General features: G+C 35.5%; 1 protein-coding gene across 1 annotated transcript; it reads right to left on the reverse strand.

Annotated features, from left to right (window-relative positions):
* Positions 1-1,776: 1,776 nt before the first annotated feature.
* On the reverse strand, positions 1,777-23,271 carry LOC136026578 (large ribosomal subunit protein eL37A-like). The gene is made up of 4 exons (XM_065703282.1): positions 23,197-23,271; positions 16,662-16,797; positions 10,079-10,163; positions 1,777-1,930 (listed from the first exon to the last, which is right to left on the reverse strand). The coding sequence occupies exons 1-4, from the start codon at positions 23,197-23,199 to the stop codon at positions 1,816-1,818; spliced, it is 339 nt and encodes a 112-aa protein (XP_065559354.1). The 5' UTR covers positions 23,200-23,271; the 3' UTR covers positions 1,777-1,815.
* Positions 23,272-23,567: the final 296 nt, after the last annotated feature.

Raw genomic sequence — 23,567 nt, forward strand, 5'->3', positions numbered from 1 at the left:
TAGAAATATTAGTGAAAATGCTTTGTGTTTAGCAGAGAGAAGGGGCTTGAACAAGAAAATGTTGAGCAATAGAACATATGAAAATATGAGAAATGTAAATAAAGTGAAGAAAGTATTACAACATGAACTAAGGTGTGATGTGGAGGCCATGAATAAAATTGCAGAAGATCTGGAAGATGCAGCCAGACGGTATAAGAGTAAAATATTGTAAAATCATGTTAATATGTTGAGAGGGAAAAGTCAATCTTAACTTTTCTCAGTAAAAGATAGGAACAGAGCCACAATTAGTGATAAGGAAAGAATTAAAGAGATATGGGCAGAAAATTTGGAGAATGTCATAGACTTTCGATAGAGTTGCAGTTAATGATAGAGAAAGGAACAAAAGTTTGTGACACATTGGATGTGAAGGAAGAATTAATGACAGTACTGAAAGGATTAAAAAATAACAAGGCCCCAGGTGCTGATAGTGTGGGATAGAAAAGAACGAATAAGTTTGTGACACTTTGGATGTGAAGGAAGAATAAATGACAGTACCGAAAGGATTAAAAAATAACAAGGTCCCAGGTGCTGATAGTGTGGGTTTGAGTTTCTTAAATATGGCAGTACCCAAACAATAAGCTGTACGAATAATGTAGTTTAATCCCACTTTCTAGTGTTATGATGAGAGAAATGTAGAGATGGCTAGGGCACGTTCAGGAGATGATAGATTGTCCTCGTCGACCCCCGAACGGGGTGGGACGATGTCGCAAGGAAAAATTTAAAGAGAGATGAGTACTCCCTGGGAGAGTGTAGAGAGGGAGGCTTTGAATAGATTGGGATGGAGGAGCGTGCGCAGCTTCTGGCCTCAGGCGGTTTGGTGCTGCAGTGAGTTGTTAGTAGAAGTCGAACCTGGATTGTCGGTTTTAAATCTTGGATGTGTTTTCCAAAAAATAAAAGGAATTCATGGAATGAACTCTATTTACTGACCTAGCCAATTATTAAACAAATTCTCAAAGTTTTATTCCTTTATTCATAGTTAATTCTGTTTGTTACAGTTTCACCAATTAGTCATTATAGTTATTGTCCCTTTAAGGTTAGATTCACCAGTTGTCTTAAGAAATTTACGTAATACAGAAGGAGACTACAATAACATTAATAAAGATTAAGAGTTGGATCACTGAGACACATTTCGTAAAGCCGGACTTCACGAATCGATCGTAGATTACCTTTCTTGTAAAAACTTCTTCTGCCACGGCTAATGATGGTAAGGAAATAGGGAGAGGCGAATAATTGAAATAAATCTACCAGTTACACAATCAAACAGATCGTGGTAACGAACTGTAGTAAAGAGCGACCCGGTTCAACAGTAACCGAAACTCTGAAAAACGGAATTTTGATACTAATAGTTACATCAAAAGAATTGCATTTTAATGCTAATTTTAAGTATAAGTTACGAGAACATTTTTAGAGCCTGTTTTACTGTTTTAAAAAGTAGAGTTGAGAGAAAGAGTCAAACTTTAGCGTAAAGAGCGGGGCGTTGAGGAGGGAACAGCCTCCTTCAAATACGGAGTAATTTCTGTTCGTTTTAAGTTTTAATGTCGCTCCTTACTTTCAGTAAAAAAACTTTTTTTTTATTTATCTCATTTTAGGATCCTTTCATGTGATAGGTTTCCATTCATTAAAATAGATTCAAAAGCACTAGCAACTTCACAACCCTCCTCCAAAAGCAAATCCTAATTCTGTCAGCCTTTGAGCTCATGATACATAGCCTATCAATAATTTAAAATTTTGAAGAAATTCAGCCACTTTTTTTATTTGCAAAAAAGGCAAAACAGTCTATGAAGCCTGAGTTACAGCCTTTTCTTGTTTCTTCGCCACTCGTGCCGCTTTCTTAGCAATCCTGGCTTGTTTCTCTTCACGGGTGACACGCGGACCTTCCTTGAAACCAGCTCTAAAAGAAATTTGTTTTTAATTAAGAACAATTGACACATTAATCGACAAAAGAAACTATTTTGTGCGTGTGTGGGGAGGGGCTTAAGAAAATTGGAGGCGCTGTGATATCATTAGCGCAATAAAAGCTATTAAAAACAAGAATAGGACTGCAACAGAAGAACAGAAAGAACATAATAGTTTTACCGTCTACCTGTCTCTAAGAATAAAATAAAGTCAAAATCGACCAAATTATCCCTTCAAAAGAAGCCTGCACATTTTCTCTTCCGATGTATCTGCACCCAAATTCTCTTCCGATTTTCTGTTACAATTTGGAATATGAAAATTAAGTTATTAGTCTAAGGTCATAATCTGTTATACCCATTTTAAATAAATATAAATTAAATAAAGCCAGACAAAGCTGTTTGAGTTTTCTGGATTTTAGTCAAAAAACTTTATTACTTCACTTTTCCTCTGGGAACTACCATATCATCATAACCCCCACAATAAATAAAATAAATGAGTGAATCAAAGCTCTTAATCTACAAAAAGCAGTTCTTTAATGGCTTTTCGAATATGAAGGAGTCTCCAATACATCTTATATTACTCGTCAAACTATTCCATTTTCGTTTACCTCTATTTAAAACAGAAAAACATGGACGGGAAGAAATGCCTCTAGGTACACTTAAATCAACACTACCTCTTGTACCGCGTAAATGAACAAAAAACCTAACGCACATTAAATCACTAAAACAGCGTGGTTGAATATCCTGCAGCAATCCAAAAATAACCCACAATACATAAAATTCACGGAGGCCCGCAGTTGACGAAATTTTCAAGGTTGGATAATATTCTCTCTTATTAACTAATTTTAATGAATTAATTTTCTCTTATTGTATTTTAAAAGTTTATTTCTTTGAATTCCATTTGAAATTTTTCTGCGTAAATCGGAAGGGAATCACAGAACAACTACAATTAAGATTTCACACATGAAGCCACTAAATCCTTACTTCTCAATTAAATATTTTACTTCTATGTAAATCTTAAAGAAGGTGGATATATATATATATATATATATATATATATATATATATATATATACCATACGTTACACCTGTACAAATGTTAAAAAGATTACCGCTGAACTCCTTTAGCGAATTCTTTTTTTTCTTTGGCACAATATAAGATCCAGTACTGCATCGGTACTAATACAGTAATCCAATAATGCATTTTCTCTTGACAGGGGTTATATCTTAACTTCTACGAACGTATTTCAAGTCCCCCGACAAAAATGCCATCTTCATATGAGACATTTCGTTTTCTTCAGTTTCGAATCCAAACCAAAGAAATTTCAAAACTAAGATGGTTCAGTTTCGTTTCTTCGAAAGAACTCGCAACTATCTTATTCACCTAGCTCTCTAATGGGGTCTTGTTCCTTAAGAGGTGAAACTTGGACGTCATTTTGCTAGATGCCACGATTACAAAATTTCATTCCCCCCCTACTCCGCAGAAGTTAGAGTGAGTCTGGAAACCCTAAACACAAAACTTTGTAACTAAATTTTTACGTTTCATCAAGATTGGTTGAGATGCGACAACAACTTCTAGAAACCAGAATTACAAGGGAAATAAAAAAATTGTGAGGTTTTTTCTTTGCTCTTCTGAAAATTTACAATTATGGAGATACGACCTTTTGATACCCGACTGACGAAAAGAAGCAGTGTAGCACCACAACGGAAGCAGGAGAAACTCTGAATTTCGTTCACTGTGAGTTTTTCTACAAGAATCTAGAAACCCCTTCCTCTCCACCCAGCAATGACTCAGATTGCAGCTGGTTATATTTCAGTCTAGCGATTATCTCTTTTTTTAATTTATCATCTGGTAAAAATAACAGGAATCTAGGAAAGCGCTTCCTTTTCAATCACCTACGACTCAGAATGCAGTTGGAATTATTTCAGTCAAGTTCTTAGCCCTTTTCTAATGAAAATTTTGGGTTTTCATTATGACATTTCTAGAACAATTTCATAAAGATCTAGAATGGATAAAGAACTTTCCTCAGAGATCTCGGAGAGACTATTTCATGTTTCATACTAAACCAACAATACACGATCCCCAAGTTTATTTTTAGAGCTAAAACAGTTTCGTTTCTTCTTTACACTCCTTAGTGGGGAACAAGTTCGTTTTACTAATTTCACAGCATCTGATTTTGAAGCTTCTGAACTGAATCTTCTCTAATACTTAACTCCTTTAGAAGAGACCTTAAGCAGCAGTGTTTGTGAAGATAGCTTAAAACACCCCTTTCAAGATAGAACCTGAAGGAACTCGCAACTATCTTATTTATTTAGCACCCTAACGGGTCCTTTCCCACACAAAAAGCAGGTAGGAACGGGTGAGTGCATAAAGGTTGATATGATATTTAACCCCTGGCTTACCTTGACAATCATATCCTCCCTCCCTTATGAAGAGGGGGGAAGTTACCTAGACATTACACTAGTAAAAATGTCAAGCAGATTACTGTCAAACTCCTTTGAAACAGTCAAAGGTGTTTGCGAATTCTATTTTCTTTCTTTAGCACAACATAAAAGTTCCACTAACACATCAGTATCGTTGAAACGAGAATGTGCATAAACTTAGGCTGGCTTACGACAGGGATCGAATTGTACTTCCACAGACGGATTTCAAGTCTCCTTCACATGAGAAAATTTGGTTAGCTTCTGTTTCCGATCTCGATTAAGGAGCTTTCAAAGCTAGGACCGTTTCGTTCCTGTCATAATATCGAGTAGGGTAGATATTATTTTTGTCTAGAAATTCATTGCCATATTATAAATCTAAGATACACTTCTATTCTCCATTTCACCCTCATTATTTTCGGAAAAGGCTTTGAATTTTCATATTTTACTTCGTCCGAGCAACAGGTCTCTGATGGCGCAAACAAAAAACAACATAAATAGAAGCGAATTTGGCTGTGAATCAATAAAGGAAAACCTACAAAACGTCAGTCAAGTATCAAAACGTCATATCTCCATAATTCCGTAATCTGTATGGAGTTACCTTTTGATACCCAACTGACGAAAAGAAGCAGTGTAGCACCACAACGGAAGCAGGAGAAATTTTGAATTTCATTCATTGGGAGTTCTTTCAATGTGCGAGGACATTTCCCCACCCCTCCTCCGGATCTACATAGCCCAATGGCTATGGATAAAGAAGATGGCAAAGCCTACAAAAAAGCAGTGTTGCTCCACAACAAAATCTGGAACTTCTACCGCTGAAAGTTCTTTCAAGGTACGAGGTCCATCCCCCACCCCTTCTTTGTATCTATACAGCACTGTGGCAATGTATCAACAAAGCAGGAAAACTTACAAAAGAAGCAGTGTAGCTCCACAACAAAAGCAGAGAAAATCTGAAGGCTTCCAAGGCACACAGTCTTTTCCTCACCCTCCTCGATAACTACATTGACTTTAGACGCCCCTACCCAGAATTTTGTTGCCATGGCATCCCTCGAGTCTGACCAATAGGAAAGAATTTAGTTAATTATATCTATGGAGGTTTGGGTTCATTGTTCTCTCAGACCTATACCCTTTTGCTAAACAACAACACCTGTTTAAAACTGCAGCTGATCGTCTTACTACATTCGATATATGAACAAAGTTTAGTTCCCACTTTTGTAAAGTTTTACAATTCCTAAATATGAACGTAAATATGTCATGTAGTTTTATTTTAGTTTGATACCTGCTTTTTTTGTCCAAGATCACAGCCTATATAAACACACAGTTGCGCGGAGTCATATATAAAATCTCCAGAAAGGTGCAATTTACAAAATATCGGCAGTGCAGTCACGTTATATAACCTGCTAAATCATACGATTGAAAGGGGGTTTACCCTTATATTTATAGAACTTTATAGAATTTTGCTTGTTTGCATCATGACAAAAAAAGAGTTCCGTCATTTTATGTTTTGACACTAGACTGCCCTTTAAATTTTATATTTGGGCAAAACTAATTTGACTTCAAAGCAAGGAATTTAAAGATCAAATTCTCCCATAAGCTACAATGTTTATGAAGACAGCTCAAAACACCCCTTTCAAGATAGGACATGAAGGAACTCACAGCAATCTTATCCTAATCTTCTTGCACACAAACGGGTCCTTTCTCGCACAAAAAGTGGGTAAGAACAGATGAGAACAATTTTTTTTATAATATTTAACCCTTGGTGATACTTGAAAAGCATGGACTAGTCACCCTCTCCCCATCCAAAGGAAAAAAGTCACCTAGACATTACACTCGTAAAAATGTCAAGTAGATTACTGTCAAACTCCTTTGAAACAGTCAAAGGTGTTAGCGAATTCTACTTTCTTTCTTTAGCACAATAGAAAAGATCAACTAATACTTCGGTAATGTTGAAACGAGAATGTGCATAAATTTAGGCTAGCTTACATCCAAGTTCAGGCCCAAGGCCAGAATTGACGCTGCGTTGACAGTTTTGTGAATTATTTTTGTTTTAAACAAAAATAATTCAATTTGACAGTATCTAATTTCAGAAGTTCAGATTTTGACTTTTTAAACTTGGATCTATTGAACTCTTAAGCATACAGACCACAGCGTTTGTAAAGATAGTTTAAAACACTCCTTACAAGATAGAGCTTGAAGGAACTCGCAACTATCTTATTTATCTGGCACCCTAACGGGTCCTTTCCCGCACAAAAGCGGGTAGGAACGGGTGAGTGCAAAAAGGTTGAAGAAATGTTTGACCCTAGATGTCATTTGAAAAGAAAGCTGATGCTTTAAAAAGAAAGAAGTTACCAAAAAAAAAATAAAAACATAAGTTAGAAGCTACAACTGTTTGCAGACTAAATGCTGAGGCAATGAATAGATATTATTTGTAAAGTGACATATATAAGGGGTGGTCGTATGAACTTCGAAAGTGGCTCGAAGGAATTTTTTTGTGGGAGAAACGTAACGGGCCGCCATCTGGAAAAGATTTGAAATGGTAAGAAAGGCCACCGTGAGAAGAGCTTCCTGTGGTGAGAGGACACCTTTATTACATGAAAGGCGATTTATATTTTTATGGATGTTTTTTAATAGTATATGATGGTTTGAAGTGTGTTGGCCAGGCTGCTATTTTGATCTTTTCAAAAAGGGGTGTAGGTGACTTCTAAGGTTGAAAGTAATTTTTTTTTTTTTAATAAATTTTTTGTCACTGAGAGAAGCGGAGGTGAGTTTTATTTATAAATCTTGACCAAAAAAAAAATTTCAAATTTTGTCATGCCTAAATAAAGTTATAAATATTTTCTGTCAATACCACCTCATTCCTGAAGGAATTGCTAGACATATAAGAGCAAGGATGTTAAGTAGAATACTGTCAAACTCCTTCAATAAAGTCAAAGGTGTTAGCGAATTCTACTTTATTTCTTTAGCACATTATAAAGGACCAGACAATACACAAGTATTGCTGGAACGAGAATGTGCATAACATTAGATAAACCGCTGCTACTAATTTCTTTTGATAAAGCTAGATTGAGAACTCCTTGAAAATCGCTGAAAATATTAACAAGAAAATAAATAATAAACCTTTTAGAGATTAGACGTTTGAATTAATAAAAATAGACAGCGTGGTACCAGAATCTCTGACGGCACACAGCAAAGCTCAATAACTATTCATTATGAACCAAATGGCACAATAGCCCTTACACTTAATGCCTATATTCCACTATCTTAGCCTACAGCTGGCAATTTAGAATTCAATTGTAAAAAAAAAGAGTTTAATCCAAATATGCGAAGACCTCAACATTACACCAAATCTAAATGAAACAAATAACTTCTATACAAAATAAGAGTCATTTACACCTATATCGAGGGACTGTCTGCTTTCCGTTATCTGGTGTATGTGATATCTGAAAGCCGGTGATCCCTTGTCAAAAATATGAAAAAAACTTCGTTTTCTTAAAGAGTTAGAGGCTGCGTCCCAAAGTCGAACCTTAAAACGTACAGGAATTAGGAGAGGCAGTTGGGGGGCTGCCACCCCCCAAACCCCCCGCTTTTGAAGACTCTTTTGTACAGCTTTTTTGTTGGGGGGGGGGGGGCTGCCGCCCCCCTAACCCCCCGCTCTTGGCTTCGGAAAGGCCCTCTTTTAATTAACAAAACAAAAAACCTGTACAAAAGAGTCTTAAAGAGCGGGGGGTTTGGGGGGCGGCAGCCCCCCAACTGCCTCTCCTAATTCCTGTACGTTTTAAGGTTCGACTTTGGGACGCAGCCTCTTCAACTCTTTAAGAAAACGAAGTTTTTTTCATATTATTTCTGTACGTTTTTCTACAATCCATGGTGGATGTAATTTAATAATTCATGTACTCCTCGTACAGGAATTAGGACTGCCTCTCCTAATTCCTGTACGTTTTAAGGTTCGACTTTGGGACGCAGCCTCTTTAACCCTTTAAGAAAGCGAAGTTTTTTTCATATTTTGTGAAAAAAAAAAAACCGCCCGATAAGGGACTTGAACCCTTGACCCTAGGATTAAAAGTCCCACGCTCTACCGACTGAGCTAACCGGGCAGGTTTTTCTAAGCTAGAAAATCGGGGGGTTAAGATTTCCCGACGAAACTTTTCAGGAAAATTACTCGGAGAATTCCGCGTCGAATGAGTCTCCGTACACCCAGATCCGATGTCAACTGTGACCTGTAGGCGTGGCGAAAAAAAAGAACATGAACATTATGTGGCTATGCGTGGTTTCTGGAAAACAGGGAAGGAGTTATCGGATCGAGCTGAAATTTCGCGGATAAGCTCCTGGGCCCTAGGGGACCTTAACTTGCGAATTTCAGCCCGATCGAACAACGTTAAAGGGGGGGGGGGGGTTGGTGGGTCGAAACTTTCGGCCAGATTTTCCCCATGAAGGAAAAGTCGGAAGGGGATGAAATTTGGCAGGTTTCTTAGTTGGAGCTCGGGACACGAAATGTATCCCTCCCCATCCCTCTGCGACCACTGGAACCGAAGATCGCTTAACATTGTCGTGGTTCGCCTCTTTAAAGAGGCACGAGTGTGCCTCCTTGATGGGACGGGAAGGTGTCACAATTATTATTGGGCGTTTTTCAATATCGATACATCGGACTGACTATCAAGACATAAATATCGATATTGTAAGCAATATTTAGAATTTTTTTTTTAAGAAAAATTGATGTGTGCGTTGGTGTTTAAGTTTATTTTCATTGTTTGATTTTATTTAAGTCGAAATATGAAAAAAAAAATATGAAAAATGCTCTTTATTTACAGTTTTCTAATCCATGAGTTAATCAGAGTAAAGAAACTGACAGCGTGGATATATCAGATATTGATATACCAAATATCGGAAGTAAAAATATCGATACATCCGCTAATCAAATTATCGCCCAACACTCATTACAATAAAGGATCTAAAGGAAATTGCATCTTCACGCCATCATCCTAGCCAAGTTGAAATGAGATCTTTTTTACTTTTTTCGCGTTTTCTTGAAAATTACACACACAGATTTCGACAGGACCGCGAGAAATAGGACATAGTGACATTTCTATTTGCTAAAGCTAATGGAAACGATGCTGAATTTGGTTCTTTAAGTATCCGAGACCACCTGTAGAACAACGGTAATCAACTTTCTCATCAAGTCAATCAGGAATTTACAGATCAACCTAATCATAGTCTTTAAGTACAACCCAGGACGTTATTGCGCCAGTTGGGATATGTGCCAATTGTTTGGTAGCGTTACGTAATTGTTTTGGCTAGTTTAAACTTCTGTTTATTCACTTTTTTTTATTATTTGACTGTGTTGCAATATATCATGTAATACATGTGGCAATTCACGAAAATCAAGGTTAAGCCAATTCCGTCGTTTTTCCCATTCAAATACCATAAAAGGTATCTTTAGATAGATATTTAAAAAAAAGGTATGGATAAATATTTCAAAAAAAAGGTATTTTTCAAAATCAAGGTCCATTGCCCATTGAAAAGCAATATTTTTAATATATGTTTTGTTTCCAAATATTTCAATTGTTCATACCAAAGACAACAAAGAATTCAAATTTAATAACTGATATTTCAAAAGGAAATTCCCTCCTTTCAAATAATAGCTGCTTACTTTTTACATAGCATTATTCAATTATCAACTTACCATCAAAACGATAAAAACAAAGAAGTAAATCAATACATCTTACCTGGCACGTCTCAACATCTCGCGAATGTGACGAAGTCTGCCAGTTCCCTGGGCCTTCCTCCTCTTTGCTTTTTCACTCCAGTTATCTGTAAAACAAGATATGAAACTAAACAAAACCTAAATACCTCTTAAGCTTTTTACAATATTAACATTATTAATTATAATTAATATGATTTAGAATATTACAATATTGATAATCATGGTCAACTACAAAATCTTAGACTGCGTTCCAGAAGGCAATTATAATCAACGACAATTAATTATTATTATTTGTTCCAGAGCACCAGTTAATAAAACGATATAGTCAATTCTTTGTATTACAAGTGCAGGAAATTTTTTTAATAAATATTAACATTTGCTTACTATGAGTACATATGGGGTAGAATTTGTAGTTAAGCATTATTAAAGTTAAGGTCATTACAAACATATAATTATAATCAATGATAATTATCTTCTGGAATACAGCCATTTATTGGTGTTACATTAAGCACAACAAACAAGTAAAAACAAGCATATTGCCTTAAAAACAAGTGCAATTTTTATCTAGGATTTTCTGTATCAATCCTTGTAGATAATGAGAAAACAATGTAAAGTAAGGCCACTGAAAAAAGAGAAAATGTTAATATTTTGGCCAAGACCTCTACTCATCTGCCCTTAGTGCACAAAAAAGGCAACAGGACAATATACAAAGACAAAACTTAAAAGCAAAAGCTAAAATGGAAGAGCCCCTTATCCCAAAACTGAAAAGACAACTGAATAAAAAACCTGCTAGTGAATGGTATATTTAAATTTCAATTGGGAATTCAATTTGTCAATGTTTTTTTTTTATATTCTTTTTCCTGCTTTAAGGAAACCTGAGCTTAACGTTTAAGCCGAAATATTTGAAGTTTTCTCTTCTTGTAATAGACATTCATCTGTAGGAAGACTGTTGTTGGTCGTGCTTGGGTATATAGTAAAACTCCAGCAGCAAACTTTTTTTCTTTTTTTTCTGATTTAATTTTATCAGTTTAAAAATACATGGAAAAAGTGGCATTGCTGTATTTTTTTTTTCTTCTGTTACGCATTAAATCTAGTTTTCAGAGAAAACTGTTTAGTCCTTTTCTTATTGTCTCTTTATATAAGATATATTGAAATATTACAAGGAGATCGTGTTCTGAGTGAGTCCTCGCCAGCCATTCAGTGTGATGAATGTGATAAATGGCTCTGTGCAACATGTCTAGGAATGAGTACAGCCGAATACAACATTTTCTGCAAAATGAATGAAAGACTTGGAAGTATTTGGACATGCCCATTATGTAAAACAGGTTCCAGTAAGCCTGATGTTCCAAATATAGTGAAAAGCACTCTCGAATCCCATTGTAGTGAAATGCGTGACATGTTTGCTGGTTTCAGATCTGATATGCAGACTTCTTTGGATGCTGTGAGGGCTCAGGTGGAAACGCTTGAGACGGCTATACAATCAAAGGTTTCCATAGATGATGTGCAGAAACTTGTGGAAAACTCTATAACCACCCGTCTCGAAACAGACGTCCGCAAAATAGTGAGACAAGAGCAAGACAGAAACAGAAGACGACTTAATCTGATTGCCTATGGCGTTCCTCTGCAAACCAACGATGCTCAGTTCATCTCAACTTACTTAAAAGATGAATACTCAATTAATGTCGGGGCTATTACTAACTTGAAACGTCTACCTAATGGTAAGAATGCAAGTACCATAGACAGACCCAACCCAATCCTTTTTTCTATAAATGATTACAAAATAAAAATGGATATATTGAAGGCCTCAAGAGAGAGGAGGGGGAGTATCTCATTCTTTGCTGATGCATCCAATGAAGACCGCCAGAGAAGGAAAGAACTAATTGAAGAGATAAAGAGGCGTGCAGCAGCCGGTGAAAAAAACCTTGTCATCCGTGATGGCGCCATCGTGTCAAAAAACGTGATCCCCCGGGGGGAGGGAGTCCTTCCCCCCCTCGCTCGATGGTTCACTAGACTTACCCATATCCCTTGTAAATAGTGTAAATAATGCATCAAGCCTAGCCAGAAAGACTTCTATAAGTTCAACCTTTGTTTCCGCGGCTTCGGTTTTGAGCTCTGTCTCTCCATCAAGTGCTGCATCTGATTCGTCTGAGACCAACTACGTCACCGCTAGTTCGGGCAACGAAAATCCATATCAGAGTTCAAAAGCCGGAACTAGCAACAGCCCAGTCGGCCAAAGAAAACGGACACAACTAAGAATATTATATACAAACATTGATTCTTTAGTGCCAAAACTCTCAGAACTAAAAGTGTTACTTTATGAAAAGGATGTAGATGTTTTCTGTGTTTGTGAGGCGTGTCCTAAGAACTCTTTGACCAAATTGGATGACACACATATTCAAATCCATGGATACTTACTCCTGAGCAACCTAGATAGTAACTTGTGTCGAAGAGGAGTGGCTATCTACACTAGGCTTGGAATTAAGGTAGATAAAATTGATTTTTCTATTTCTCAACCTACTAATACTTGGGTGGAACATGTATTAGTTAGACTTCTAATTGGATTTGAAATTGTGAATATTGGTGTGCTTTACCGTAGCCCATCAGCTCCAAACCAACTAGTATCTCACCAAGCAGTTTCTAACGTAATACAGATCTTATGTAATCTAAATTCATCACTTGTGCTTTATGGTGATTTTAATATGCCAGAAGTTCGTTGGTTTGATGGTATTGGGTACTCACCCCCTAATAACCCCTCCTACACAACCACCCAAACCCTTGCTGACAACTTCCTAACTCAGATAATAATGCAACCCACTAGATTTAGACATTCACAACAACCATCATTACTTGACCTCCTTATTACAAATGACCCTGAGAGGATTACTTCCACTTGTTACCTCCCAGCTATTGGTGCAAGTGACCACATATGTATAATGAATGACATTAATATTAACCATAGTCGTGACGATAAACTTAAGAGAACTTTTACCAATTATGCTTTAATCCGTGAAGAACTAGCTAATATAAATTGGGATGAGGGATTATCAGATGAGACGGACATTGAATCTAGTTGGAATCGTTTTAAGTCTACTTTACTAGGTGCATGTAGGAAGCATACAAAGGTTTATTGGTCAGATAAACCAAAGACTCTTCCATACCTTCCCAGGAATATTAAGAAAATTATCAGAAAGAAAAATAGAGCATGGAATAAATACCTAAAATGCAAGTGTGACAACCATCATAACAAATTCGCCATGCTCCGAAACAAGCTGAGAAACATGACAAGAAAAGTTATCCAGGACCATGAAGAATCTATTGCAAATGAGTCAAAGAAAAACCCAAAAAAGTTCTGGCGCTATGTTACAGCTAACAACCCTTCCCGTCGACGCACCAACAGGCTAAAAAAATCAGATGGCTCCAGTACTACTGACCCGAAAGAAATCGCTGATTGCATGAACGCCAACTTTTGCACAAACTTCACCTCTAGGCCACCTGACATTACACTCCCAACCATACCTCCTGTAACAGTACATAACCCAATGTCCCCTGTAATCATTGCTCAAGAAGATGTATTTAAAATACTAAGAAGTTTAAACTCCAACAAAGCTGCTGGACCTGATAATCTCCACCCTCGGCTTTTGATAGAATCTGCTGCTCACATTTCCCTCCCCCTTTCCAGAATATTCAACATGTCCCTGGCCAAAAAGTCAGTACCAAATGATTGGAGAACAGCAAATATTATACCAATTTTTAAGAAAGGTGACAAGGATGACCCAGGAAATTATCGACCAATAAGCCTAACCTCAGCCATTTGCAAGATCATGGAAGGTATCATTAACCATGCTCTTATAAATTATTTAGAAGAAAATACACTTATTAGCGATAGACAACATGGATTTCGCAGGGGCAGGTCAATCGACACCAACTTTATTCAGTCATATGATCATGCAACTAAAATTTTGGATATGGGTAAACCGGTAGACATTATCTTACTCGACCAAGCCAAAGCCTTTGACAAAGTTGAACATTCATACCTGTTGCTGAAGCTTAAAGCTTATCAGGTGCATGAGGATGTGATTGATTGGATTGGAGCATTCCTAACTGGCAGATCTCAACGTGTCATGATCTACACTGATAATGGCGATCCAGTTTTCTCCTCCACTTCCGCGGTTATAAGCGGCGTCCCACAGGGAACCATCCTTGGGCCAACGTTGTTCAGCATATATATTAACGACTGTACAACTTATCTATGCAACCTTCTAAAATTATATGCTGACGACTGTAAGCTCATTGGGCCTGCTGAAACTGAAGAAGAAAGAGCCTGCATTCAGCTGGACCTTGACAGGCTATCCTCTTGGTCATCAACTTGGGCCCTACAATTCAATGCAACAAAATGCAAGGTACTGCACTTAGGGCACAATAACCCCCACCATCCCTACCATATAGGGTGTGATCAGTTGGAAGCAGTTGCCGAGGAAAGAGACTTAGGCGTCATTGTGGACAAAGATTTAAAATTCCACAGCCACACTCAGGCTCAGGTTGCAAAAGCTAATCGAGCTCTCGGACTCATTAAGTGCTCCTTTGTAACCAGAAAGTCATGTGTGGTTATAAAACTTTATAAATCCCTTGTCCGTCCCCACCTTGAGTTTGGCTTGACATTGGCCTTTCCCCAAAATAAAATGGACACAAGAGCCCTTGAAAGTGTCCAAAGGAGGGCAACCAAACTGGTCCGTGGCTTAAATAATGTCCCTTACCAGGATCGCCTAGGATCTCTGAGACTTCCAACCCTCACCTATCGAAGATATAGAGGAGATGTGATCATGGCACGCAAAATTTTCAAATCCGGTCACCTGAACCAGATCTTCACCCCCTCTTTGGCTAACAATTCAAGAGGTCACAGTCTTAAGCTTCACCTGCCTGGATGTCGGAGAAGGGAACGACGTGGTTTCTTTTCCATTCGGGTGGTCCCCCTCTGGAATAGCCTATCCGAGTCTACCATCCAAGCTGAGACTCCCCACTCCTTCAAGGCTGGAGTCGACAGGGACTGGGAGAGGGCCGAGTGGAGGCTGGACTGGGAAGCTAAGCCAACATAATTACATCACTCACCACCAGCGAGAACTACAGGAGGATCTACCACCTTATCTCGCTGGCAAATGCGATTTAAGGTAATTTAAGGTAATTGCCAGTTGTTAATCTTGAGATGGCTTGTTTTTGATTATATATCTTGCAGTAGCTCTTTCGATTTCAGGAGCTGGTTGATCAAGGTGTGCATTTTGAGTTCAATACTCTTTGTGCAGGCAGTGCCAGCTCAGTCTCTCTTTACATCAGGCCCTCCCGTTGTCTCCCAAAAATTTCCAGGTCAAATTTTGACAAAAGTTTCACTTATTAATAAAAGTTTCCTTTTACTAAGTCTGACTTTTCTTAATTTAGCTTATAATTACTGCAAACTGTACATTCTACTTCATTTTAATAAAAATATCATTTCAAAAAACACAAAACATTCATAGCCATTAGATTACTTATTTGAAATTTTGTGCCCCTAAAATGTCTGTGCCCAGGGCAAGTGTCCTCTCTGTCCCCCCTGAAACCACGCCTGTGAGGAGGTTATGTCAGCCAGGCTATTGACTGATGGAACTATTATAATATTGGAAGCACTTTAACAGTTTACTTTGAAGGATAAGCTTATTGTCATTTCTTTTTTTTTCATGCATAGCTACTGTAGTCTCAGAAATTATTTATCTCTAAAGAATCCTTCTAAATAATCTAATATCTCACTGTAAACTATTGGATATTAATGACATAAGAGATAAGTTCAGATGCCCTAGATTAGTCATAAATGAAATAATAAACATAAAAAATTTCTCTGATTGCTGATTGATGCGTTTATTTATAATTGTGACAATTTTTTAAACAGGTAGCATAGGCACTTTAGCAACAAGCTGGGATCAAAAACGAACTGACACTAAAAAAAACTATATAATAATAACAAAGAAAGATCATTCTTGGATACATTAAAGTAGTGATTTAGCAGATTCATGGTGGTTAGAATTGCGGCCACAGTCAGGACTCTTTTGTCTTAAGAGTGGCTGTTAATGGTAAATTCTTTGTTTAATCTATATATTTTGGATGAAAATAAAAAAAAATGTCTATGTCTATGTAAAAAGCAAATGAAGGTTTCAACTTAAATATCAAATCCTTATGACAAGACTGTATCTAAGGGGGGGGGGGAGAGATTAAATTCAACCCCCTCCCCCCAAATAATTGTTCAACTGTAAAAAAAAAAGTATGAATGCAAACACATTCATGATGTTTTATGAAAAAATTGCAACCCTCTCCCTCCCAAACGTAAATACCCCTCCCTCTCCTGAACACAAATCATTAAAATACTGCCTTGCCCAAAAATCCCTGAAAGTCTCATTGAATCTGGTTTAACAGCTTATCTTTCAAATAAATGAAAGATTATCTAGAAATATTTTTTTTATCAAAGAAACCAAAACTACATGAAACAGCATCATTTTAAAGAATAAGCCAATCTCACCTAAAATGTGAAAATAATAGTAGAATAATGATAAAACTAAACATATAGAGAATAAATAACAACATACACTTCCTCCTTTTTGCATCAGGGTATCCACACTGGGCACATCTTGACTTCTGAATATGATAGGCTGATCTACCACATCTTCGGCAAAGAGTGTGGGTTTTGTTATGCCTTTTACCAAAGCTGGATGTACCTTTGGTCTAAAAAGAATGCCCAAGTAATTATTAGAACACATCAGCAGCCATCATGCAGATATTCTTCTTAAACAGCTAGGTATATTATACACCAAGTAGGCAAATTAATTTAACAATAAATTACAATGATAATATAATAATATAATCATTATTATGATTAATATAATCATAATATGAAGATCAAAATGAAACCTTCCAAGACTTCTAGAACACCAAGATTTAACCCTATTTCTTTGACAAGCAACATCTTTATATTTTGTTAAAATGTTCTTTGTCCCTTTCCAGAATGTGTCATGCATGTAGTCTTTGACATTTTACTTGAAGAACCAGACTCTAGAATACCACTTTTATTATCCCTCCCTCCCCAATTACTATTAGTAGTAAAAAAAATCCAATAGAAAATCCCAAGTATATCAAACAATTAAAAAATAAAAATAATATATATATATATATATATATATATATATATACACATATAGATATATATTAAGCCACAAAAAATATATATTGAACAATGAAAGAATATCAAAACTCAAAAATATGTTTTGATGCTAGTTTCTAGAGCTATGATGAAAGAAAAGGTTAGAGGGCCAGACCATGAGCACATTCCAGCTTTGACAAGAAGTCAATAATTTAGAAAATATTAATTTTTTGTTCCAGGTAAGAGCAAACTAACTTCTTGATTAATGAAAAACTAACATAGCATTTGTTTCCATATTAAAGTTTTGTGAATACACTTAACAAGAATGTTTAGTGCATTAACAATTATTATAATATATATCATGCAGTTAGTTAATAAAATATTACAGGTTTGCAGTTGTTAAACTTGTATTAAATTTAAAGTAAAAAGGTATCAAATTAAATTTCCATTTGGAATATATCCCATTTTTTATAGATCAAAGATGGCATATAGCTAAAAATTATACCTCTTGGCCATCCATTGGGGCCAAACAATAAGCAAGTTGTCTCTCAATGGGGATATGTGGACCATTCCTCAGGGGTTCCCTCAAAGGACAACACTCTTAAGGAAGGACTTGAAGGAAATTATAACATCATAGGAGGGTGTAAAGAATGAAGCTTTGAATAGATCAGTGTGGTGTATTGACCTCAGGAGGCTTCATATTGTAGTAATTTATTACTAGTAGTTCTTTTTGCATTAAAAAAAAAATTGTCCCCTCTTATATTTTTGTTGTGTCCCTGAACCTTAGGGTCACTCAATGTAGCTTCTATAGCAAACCACCTCTGCAAAAATTTGCTGTAGCTAAGGGCAATATTCTTGTCTGCAAACAGTTTTGGGGATAAGACTTTTTTTTAACAAAATTCTTGCTTTATATGTGTTGGAAATTCTAGTTATCTACTTGCTTTCACAAGCCTATATTTTTGTTATATTTGGAATAATATGGACAACTGAAGTTGATTTTCCTTGTGTTCTATCATTTTAAATATTTATATGTAGCATTAAATTTCAGAGACTTTTTATGAAATATGCTTTGTTATGCCATCAAAAATCTACTAGTGAGTTGGGTTCTTTTTGGTGAATTTTGAGTTTTTTCTGACTTAGCAAGGTAGAATATTAAAACCTTACTTAATGCATTTTTTATGTTTTTTAAAAATGTACTAATCACGTTGTTTGCAAATTTTATTTTGGGCAATACAAGGAACCTTTAAACTGGCACCTTATTCATTAAAAATTTGTCAGTAGAAAATGGTTACAGTACCAGAATTCCTAAAACTGCTTAAAAGCAGTAATAGCTTATTTCAATGATGAGAATACATTGTTTCACTTAATCACTCAACCCCACTCCCCCAATGGACAAATGTAAAGTCAAAACTATACATAGCCACTGTCTTTTCAAAAGTTTCTTTTCTTATTATTACTTTAAATGTGAATAGGCACCAGGAAGAAAAGTCTTGCTACTGAAAATATATTGAGAAGCTATATATAGGTTATGATACCCAGTACTCAGACAGCTAATCATCATTTCAACAGTTAAGTCACCATAATATCTCTATTATGCAACCAACAAGTTGAATTGTTTTACTATTGAATTTATCTGTATTTTCTTAATAACAATGTGTTTAGCTTGACTGTTTTATTCATAAACAATACTGTATATTTTAAATGAACTAAAAATGGACTGAATGTGTAGCCTGATGTTGGACACACATTTGAAGCTTGAGTCTAATCAGTAAATTGTTACAAATTATGTAAATCAGCATATCAGTAAATCAGTAAATTTTCTATGATTTCTAAGCAATTAGAGGAAATAGAGCAAAATCCTAGCAAACATTTTGTAGAATCTTCAAGAAGCTACAGCCTGATTATGAAAGTGGTATCTTCCACCAATGAATACTTGAGCACTTTTTGTATATAAGTTTTCAATTTTAACATGGGATTTTTGAGTTACATCAGTTCACTTAATCATGGCCTTAAGCAATTTTGGGAGGAAACCAAGACAGATTAAAACACAAAAAGTACTTGTAGTATTTATTTTGTTTTGTAACTGATTCAAGGATTAGCATTTTTAGAGTTATTCAACTTGGCTAATTGGAGTCATTACTTATTTAGTCATTAGGTATTTAGGAGGAGATAAATACCTTGCTCTTTATGCTATAGTATTTTTTAGTAATTTCAACTATTTATTCTACAGCCTTTTGGATTCAGGGGTCATTCTTAAAGAATTGGGACAAAACTTACGATTTAGTGCAAAGAGCAAGGTATTAATGAGGGTACAAACCCCCTCATATACATAATAAAAATTTAAGAATATAAGAGTTTATTCTGTAAGCTAATTCTTAAGTTATGTATATTTTTTACAAATAAAAACATTTGTTAAAAATAAAAATTTATAGTTGCCTTTTTATGTAACCAAAAAATTGCAGGGCAACTGGGCTTTCCCCACCCCTTATTTCTCAAAATCGTCTGATCAAAACTAAGAGAAAGCCATTTAGCCAAAATAGAAATTAATATACAAATTTCATTTTAATAATTTATGTGTAAGCCAAAGATCAAGAGCCAAAATCAAACATGCATTAATTCAAAAACGTTCAGAAATTACATAAAAAAAAACTAGTTTTTTAACTGAAAGTTAGGAGCAACATTAAAACTTAAAATGAACAGAAATTACTCCATATATGAAATGGGTTGCCCCCTCTGCAATCCATTGCTCTTTACACTAAAGTTTGACTCTGCCACAATTCTGCTTTTTAAAACAATTTGGCGTAAACAGCAAGGGATTGCAGAGGGGACAACCCATTTCATATATGGAGTAATTTCTGTTCGTTTTAAGTTTTAATGTTGCTCCTTACTTTCAGTTAAAAAAAACTAGTTTTCAGTAAAAAAGTTTTCAAAAACTGTAATCAGCCACATAATCTATTTAATTGTATAATAATTTTGCTGAGATTGCTGGTGAGTTGTTCAACTAAAATTAACAGAAAAAGAGTTGTTAGCCTATTTTTCCTTACACTGAAAATTAGTCAAAACCAGTCACCATTCTTACTGGCAAATTAAATAATAAAAAAAAACAAGTATCTTCAACTGAAAGTAAGGATTGTGATTCTATAAATATACAAATGTAACTTTATTAAATTATACATTTATATAAATTTAAATAAAGTATTTTTTTCCTCTTTTTTTTTGCAATCATTAAAGACAAGCTCATATGGATTTTTTTAAGTTTTAGATATCCATATTTAAATTAAGAAAAACACTTGAAGGCCTTTTGCCACTTGAAAACGTTTTCCTACCAATAAAAGGAGCTATTTGAAAAATTGTTATACCTTTTTTCACGTTAGAAAAAGATCTCATAATAATTAAGACCCCTTTAGTGATAAATCAAACAGTTTGTGGTAACAAACTGTAGTAAGGAGTGACCCAGCTCAATAGTAACTGAAACTTTAAAAAATGGAATTTTGATACCAATAGTTACATCAAAAGAATCGCATTTTAATGCTGATTTTAAATATATAAGTTTCATCAAGATTAGTCATACCCATCAAAAGTTACAAGCCTGAGAAAATTTGCATCATTTTAGAAAATAGGGGGAAACACCCACTAAAAGTCATACAATCTTAACGAAAATCACACCATCAGATTCAGCATATTAGATAATCCTTTGGTATAAGTTTCAAGCCCCTATCTACAAAAATGTGGAATTTCACATTTTTTGCCAGAAGACAAATCATGGATACATGTTTATTAGTTTTTTTTCCCAGGGGTGATTGTATTGACTCAGTGGTCCTAGAATGTAACAAAAGGGCTCATTCTAATGGGAATTAAAACTCCTAGTGCCCTTTTAAGTGACCCAGAAAATTGGAGGGCACCTATGACCCCTCCCACACTCATTTTCCCAGTCACCAGATCAAAATTCTGAGATATCCATTTTATTCACCATAGTTGAAAAACCTAATAACTATGTCTTTGGGGACGACTTACTCCCCTGCAGTCCCCATGGGAGGGGCTGCAAGTTACAAACTTTGACCTGTTTTTACATATAGTAATGGTTACTGGGAAGTGTACAGACGTTTTCAGGGTGATTTTTTTGGTTTGGGGGAGAGTTGAAGGGGGGGGGGGGGTTACATGGGAGGATCTTTCCATGGAGGAACTTCTCATGGGGGAAGAGACTTTCAATAGAGGCAGCACAGGATTTTCTAGCATTATTTAAAAAACAATGAAAAATAAATATGAAAAGTTTTTCTACTGAAAGTGAGGAGCAGCATTAAAACTTAAAACAAACAGAAACTATTATGCATATGAGGGGCTCACCTCCTCCTAATACCTCACTCTTTACACTAAAGTAACTTTATTAATTTCAACTATTTATTCTATGGCCTTTGTGATTCAGGGGTCATTCTTAAGGAATTGGGACAAAATTTAAGCTTTAGTGTAAAGAGTGGGGTATTGACAAGGGGTGAGGCCCCTCATACAGGCAATAAAAACATATGAATATAGAAGTTTACTATGTAAGTTAATTCATAAGTTATGTATATTTTTTACCTATGAAAACATTTGTAAAAATTAAAAGTTATAGTTGCCTTTTTCAGTAATCAAAAATTGGAGGGCAACTAGGCCTCCTCCCTTGCTCCTTTTTTCTCAAAATCTTCTAATTAAAACTATGAAAAAGCCATTTAGCCCTCAAAATTGATGTGCAAATTTTGTTTTAATTATTTATGTGCAGAGAGCCAAGATCAAAACATGCATTAATTCAAAAACATCCAGAAATTAAACAAAAAAACAAGTTTTTTAAATGAAAGTAAGGAGCAAGATTAAAATTTAAAATGAACAGAAATTACTCTGTATATGAAAGGGGCTTTTCCTCCTCAACACCCCACTCTTTATGCTAAAGTTTTTTACTGTTTTGAAATGTAGAGTTAAGAGATACTTTAGCATAAAGAGCAGGGCATTGAGGAGGAAAAGCCCTTTTCATATATGGAGTAATTTCTGTTTGTTTTAAGTTTTAATCTTGTTCCTTCCTTTCATTTAAAAAAACTTGTTTTTTTTGTTTAATTATTATAAAAAAGGCATCAAGTGTTATGTTCACTTTATTGATAAGTCAATTATAGGAACTGTGATACATTTACCAAAGTAGCTCCTAAACTAGCATCTTATCATTACAGTAAAATTTTAGTTTAGTGACTCCTTGCTATCTTGAAAAGAGGTTAGGTTAGGAAAATGAAACTTCTGGAGATGGGTCAACAGGCAAAAGTATATCCTGGGAAGGTATTTTAAAGTACCCACCTACATTGGGGGGGGGGGGGGGGGGTAAAGCATAGCATATACCAAATACAGCAATGGTTAGCCTAGTTTGTGTATTTAATATATGCTATGCTTTACCCCTACCCCCCCAATGTGCAAATATATAATAACTCCATAATGGTAAGTTTGCAGAAATTTTGCAAGAGAGAAAAGATGTTCAAAAAGTCAAAATGCATCTATTAACAATAGTTTCATGACCCTAAACAATCATTCAGGTAATAGGAACATTGACCAAGAATTTCTCCTTTGACTTGCTGATCCACCGGCTTAAGTTTTTAAGGGCTGTTAAAAGAGAAGTAAATCCAGCTATAATCAGATCTTAAGCGATATGTATGCTAAGCCACAAGTGACACCACAAAAAAAAGAATTTGGTAGTATGTTCCCATGTATCACTAATGGAATCTCAAATATACCGATGTTTGCACTCAATTAAGAGGGATTTAATAGGACCTCCAAGGTTCAATGAAAAGAAAAACCACTTGTTAACTTTCAAGCACATAAATATTTGGGGTGACAGGCAGAAACAGGTTTGCATGACACATTAATAACTGAAATATCTTGGTCTGTGATGAATGACAAACCTGAAATAGACATTACAATACATGTTAAAACGATTAAATACGATAATCCTAAGTTTAATTTCTTCCTACCATTTTTAATTCTCAAATCCTTTCTTCAAGGATAATAGACAGTGTTGCATTCTAAGAGAAATCGAAATCTAAGGTCCAAATATTCAGGCAAAGGGAAATTACAATATTTCTGCTTTTGGATTAAAATTCTACTTCCTAGGCGTATCTGTTTCAGAAGCAATCTTGAAAGTAAAACAGTTCAAAATAGGGATGAAACCTTTTAATTGACAGTGAATAGATATAAAAATTATTTAACTGGATATTTCGAACACATATACAGTGTTCATCATCAGCATGTGAAGTAAGTTATCTACGTGAAGTAATATCGCCTTACTAAGGGACTGTCTTTGTCGGAAATATACTATAATAAAAAGTAAAAAAAAATTGCATGA

Source organism: Artemia franciscana, chromosome 4 (assembly GCF_032884065.1).
Source record: "Artemia franciscana chromosome 4, ASM3288406v1, whole genome shotgun sequence".
NCBI lineage: Eukaryota > Metazoa > Arthropoda > Branchiopoda > Anostraca > Artemiidae > Artemia > Artemia franciscana.